The sequence below is a fragment of the Centroberyx gerrardi genome, chromosome 15 (genome assembly GCF_048128805.1).
Source record: "Centroberyx gerrardi isolate f3 chromosome 15, fCenGer3.hap1.cur.20231027, whole genome shotgun sequence".
Taxonomy (NCBI): Eukaryota; Metazoa; Chordata; class Actinopteri; order Beryciformes; family Berycidae; genus Centroberyx; species Centroberyx gerrardi.
Genome location: NC_136011.1, coordinates 30,609,979 through 30,614,978, shown reverse-complemented (window position 1 = coordinate 30,614,978; position 5,000 = coordinate 30,609,979). Strand labels below are relative to the sequence as shown.

General features: G+C 50.1%; 1 protein-coding gene across 1 annotated transcript in view; it reads right to left on the bottom strand.

Annotated features, from left to right (window-relative positions):
• The window catches only part of ubr2 (ubiquitin protein ligase E3 component n-recognin 2), a 55,839-nt gene that overhangs the window by 32,399 nt on the left and 18,440 nt on the right, over positions 1-5,000 (bottom strand). The window contains exons 11-15 of the mRNA XM_078288659.1: positions 2,902-3,000; positions 2,251-2,414; positions 1,627-1,726; positions 804-932; positions 463-646 (exon numbers count right to left, since the gene is read on the bottom strand). Of these exons, the coding sequence (XP_078144785.1) occupies positions 463-646; positions 804-932; positions 1,627-1,726; positions 2,251-2,414; positions 2,902-3,000 (676 nt within the window). The remainder of the gene's footprint in view (positions 1-462; positions 647-803; positions 933-1,626; positions 1,727-2,250; positions 2,415-2,901; positions 3,001-5,000) is intronic.

The following is a 5,000-nucleotide window of genomic DNA, read 5'->3' as shown; positions in this document are numbered from 1 at the left end:
GACTGGCAGGTGTGTGTGAGTGTGTGTGTGTGTGTGTGTGTGTACCTCCCAGCAGTCTGCAGACTGGCAGGTGTGAGTGTGTGTATGTGTGTACCTCCCAGCAGCCTGCAGACTGGCAGGTGTGAGTGTGTGTGTGTGTGTGTGTGTACCTCCCAGCAGCCTGCAGACTGGCAGGTGTGTGTGTGTGTGTGTGCGTGTGTGTACCTCCCAGCAGCCTGCAGACTGGCAGGTGTGTGTGTGTGTGTGTGTGTACCTCCCAGCAGCCTGCAGACTGGCAGGTGTGTGTGAGTGTGTGTGTGTGTGTGTGTGTGTGTGTGTGTGTACCTCCCAGCAGCCTGCAGACTGGCAGGTGTGTGTGTGTGTGTGTGTGTGTGTGTGTGTGTGTGTGTGTGTGTACCTCCCAGCAGCCTGCAGACTGGCAGGTGTGTGTGTGTGTGTGTGTGTGTGTGTGTGTGTGTGTACCTCCCAGCAGCCTGCAGACTGGCAGGTGTATTGACACTTTGTCTTGTGAAACTTGGTATCTGAATGTTTCCACACTGTGACCGGCGAGACTCAAGCTGATTGGCTGTTCACCGTCCGACAGGCCGCTGTGACACTGACCCAACGCACACAGACACTTCTTATAGGCTTCGATCAGCACACACTCCTGACACACACACACACACACACACACACAGGGAGACCAAGGACACAAAGATTAGTTGTGTGAACAGACAACAGCCTTTGTATTTTGTGTGTGAGTGTGTGTGTGTGTGTGTGTGTGTGTGTGTGAGTGTGTGTGTGTGTGTGTGTGTGTGTCTCACGTCAGTAGCACACCACTCCTGCAGCATGGAGATGATGTGTGTGAGCTTCATCTGCAGAGTGAAAGCTGCTTCCCACTCCGGCTCCATCTCTATATGCTGACCGACCTGTCTCACCACCGGGTCCATTCCCTGCAGACAGACAGGCAGAGAGACAGGCAGAGAGAGACAGGCAGAGAGAGACAGGCAGAGAGAGACAGGGAGAGAGAGACAGAGAGAGAGAGACAGACAGGCAGAGAGAGACAGACAGGCAGAGAAAGACAGGGAGAGAGAGACAGAGAGAGAGAGACAGACAGGCAGAGAGAGACAGGCAGAGAGACACAGGCAGAGAGAGACAGGCAGAGAGACACAGGCAGAGACAGGCAGAGAGAGAGAGACAGGCAGAGAGAGAGAGACAGGCAGAGAAAGACAGGGAGAGAGAGACAGAGAGAGAGAGACAGACAGGCAGAGAGAGACAGACAGGCAGAGAGAGACAGGCAGAGAGACACAGGCAGAGAGAGACAGACAGAGAGAGACAGACAGGCAGAGAGAGAGAGACAGGCAGGTCAACAGGGTGAGGGTTTCTGTCTGAACCCGCAGAGGGTTTCTGTCTGAACCCGCAGAGGGTTTCTATCTGAACCCGCAGAGGGTTTCTGTCTGAACCCGCAGAGGGTTTCTGTCTGAACCCGCAGAGGGTTTCTGTCTGAACCCGCAGAGGGTTTCTGTCTGAACCCGCAGAGGGTTTCTATCTGAACCCGCAGAGGGTTTCTATCTGAACCCGCAGAGGGTTTCTGTCTGAACCCGCAGAGGGTTTCTGTCTGAACCCGCAGAGGGTTTCTTCATGTACCTGCATGCACTTCAGCAGCTCCAGAAAGGCGTCCAGTCCTTCTAGAAACTTCTCTCTGAGTCTGTCGCTCCACTCTGTGGGCCGGCTGATCAGGACGTACCTGGAGAAACCAGATTCACATCAGTAACTACCAGATAAAACCAGATTCACATCAGCAACTACCAGATAAAACCAGATTCACATCAGCAACTACCAGATAAAACCAGATTCACATCAGCAACTACCAGAACTCTGAAGTCTCTCTGCTCTCAGCTGTTCAGCTCTGATCAGACTGCCTGATTAGATTCAACCAGATGTTAACTAGTCTAACTAGTCCGTACTTCAGGTCTCCGATGAGGCTCTGCACTATGTTAACTAGATGTTAACTAGATGTTAACTAGTCTAACTAGTCCGTACTTCAGGTCTCCGATGAGGCTCTGCACTATGTTAACTAGATGTTAACTAGATGTTAACTAGTCTAACTAGTCCGTACTTCAGGTCTCCGATGAGGCTCTGCACTATGTTAACTAGATGTTAACTAGATGTTAACTAGTCTAACTAGTCCGTACTTCAGGTCTCCGATGAGGCTCTGCACTATGTTAACTAGATGTTAACTAGATGTTAACTAGTCTAACTAGTCCGTACTTCAGGTCTCCGATGAGGCTCTGCACTCGGCGGAACTTGAAGGCTTGCTGGGCGGTGTAGCGGTCGAACTGGAATCGTCCTTGCAGGTCTCGGTGACGGAGGTGATCGACAAACGTCCTGATGATGGTGGTCATCAGGTTCTCCTCCACCATCAGCATGCGGGCCTGACAGACACACACACACACACACACACACACACACACACACACACACACACACACACACACACACACCTTCATGAACCACTGGAACACGCTGGGATTTAGTCCTAAATCCACGCTGCACTGGCTTCACTAACAACTAACAACTGCCTCAGTGACTACTGCTACAAGGTGCTGTATAGCTACCATGTTAAATCCAATGGGAGGGAGGGAGGGAGGAATGGAGGGAGGAAGGAAGGAAGGAGTGAATCATGGAGGAAATGAAAAACAGGAGGAAGGAAGGATGTAGAACTGGAATATACCAGTCTGTTACACGCTGGTCGGTTTTCTGTGTTAATAAAGTTTCTCAGTACCATGAACCCAGCAGCTACAAACCAATCACAGCTCAACTAACACATCTTAACTATAGATCTATAATCTGTGCCTGTATGCCTCTATAGATCTATACTGGTGATCTATACATCTAATTCATCCATACCCCCCTACTCACCAGTGAAGGGACGGTGAACATTTGTACTGACAGGTCAGTGATGGAGAACTCGCGGTCGTGGTCGTCTTTCACATAGTCGCTCTGCAAACGCTCATAATTCTATCAGCAGGAGCAGGAGGAGCAGGAGGAGCAGAGGAGGAGAGAGAGAAGAAGAGAGGTGTGTGGAGGAGGTGGAGGAGAGGAGGAGTACTCACCATCGTTGGGACGGTGAAGAGCTGTACAGACAGAGAGGTCACTGACACTACTCGCTCGTGGTCGTCCTCCATAAAATCTGTCTGGAGGCGTCTGTAGTTCTGGAGGGGGACAGTCACCTCCGGGTCAGAGGTCGCTGGCGGGCGACGCCCCCAAAACTAACCAGCAGGTAAGCCGGGCGGGAAACTCACACACACACACTGACTGGTTAAAGGACAGTTCCGGGTCCAGATTCCTGTTCTCCATCACTGCAGATGGTTTTCCAGATATTTGACATTTTTCCTTCGTCTCAGTTGTTTTCACAGTAAATATTCTGAACCAAACTCTGTCTAAATATTATGAGTTCCTCCCAGTAAAGAACAGAGCAGCAGTTAAATTTCTGCATTTCTGTTTCATGTTCCAGACTGTAGCCGGAGGAAGAGTCTGGCTTTGGTTTGTCTGTGGGCTTGACTGGGTTGATTGACAGGAGGCGGGGCCTAACTGAACCACAGAGAACTACTGGTTGAAAAATGTATTTTGGAGAGGAAAACATCGGACAGCCGTCCTCTGGGGAACAGAAGCGGCGTGTTTGTTTCCAGCCTGATATCTGGTTCTGATGCAGATGATGGATCAGAGTCTCCAGCTGTTTTCTCTGCTGGTTGAACTGAATGGGAGTGAATGAGCCGACAGGTTTGGAAACACCGATTTAAGAATATCTTAAATCGTGGTTCATGCTTGGAAAAATTAAGATTTAAGGGATATAAAATGTAAAACATGAGCAAGAAACTCAAATCACATTGGAACTGTCCTTTAACCAGCAGCTGAACTGAGGAGAAGATCATAAAACTAAAATCATGGAACTAAAACTAATCAAAGTAACAGCAGCTCTTCCTGAACAGAGCTGTGACGCTCACAGCAGAGAAAACACCGTCAGACAGCTGCATTCAGTTTGATACGGTTTGTTAAATATTGATTATCATCTAAAGGTCTGATCATCAGGCAGCATGCTGCTGTGATCCTGCAGGGGAAGAGCTGCCAGACCAGCTGACCTCCTCCTGTCTGCTGCTGGTTTCCCGCCCTGCTGTCTGTCTGCAGCCAGTTTGCTCGGAGGCACTAAGTCAGTCAGCGGCTCGGCCGGAGTCGGACCGCACTTCTCATGTTCACATTGTCCAGAGCAGCAGAGGGAAGTCCACTTCCCTCTGGACCACATGAACATTTTCAAAATGTTCATGTTCTCCTACACTGAATCACACAGTGAGTCTGGACTTGACCGCAGTTCTGCTCCGTGGAGCTTTTATTGTGAAAGAGCAGCAGAGGGAAACTCATGTGGATCAGAAGTTTAGTTCTGATGTTTTACAGCATGAAGACAAACTGACGTCACTCTGAAACATCAGCTGACTCCACAAAACTGCCGACATCAGCTTCACTTTCATTATTTCAGCACAACATGAGGAACGAACACACAGCTCAGACAACAGCTGAATCTCAGCATCGCCATGACAACGCAGGAGGCGGAGCAGCTTCACTGATTCAGGTTAGCTGGAGGTTAGCTAATGTAATCTAGGACTTTCTCAGCCTGCCACACACACACACACACGCACACACACGCACGCACGCACGCACACACACGCACGCGCACGCACGCACACACACACACACACACACACACACACAGCTGTTAGCCAGCAGCAGCCTGGCAGGACAGTCTGCTGAGGGATTGCAGTCTAATCCGGGCCGTTCCAGGCCGGGCCAGGTGAGGTCACACCGGGTCAGACTGGGAAACCCTCTGTGTGTGTGTGTGTGTGTGTGTGTGTGTGTGTGTGTGTGTGTGTGTGTGTGTGTGTGTGTGTGTGACACACACATGCCAGTAAGATCTGCTAAATCTCCTTCATGTTGAAACATTCAAACCAAACTGGAACTTCAAACAT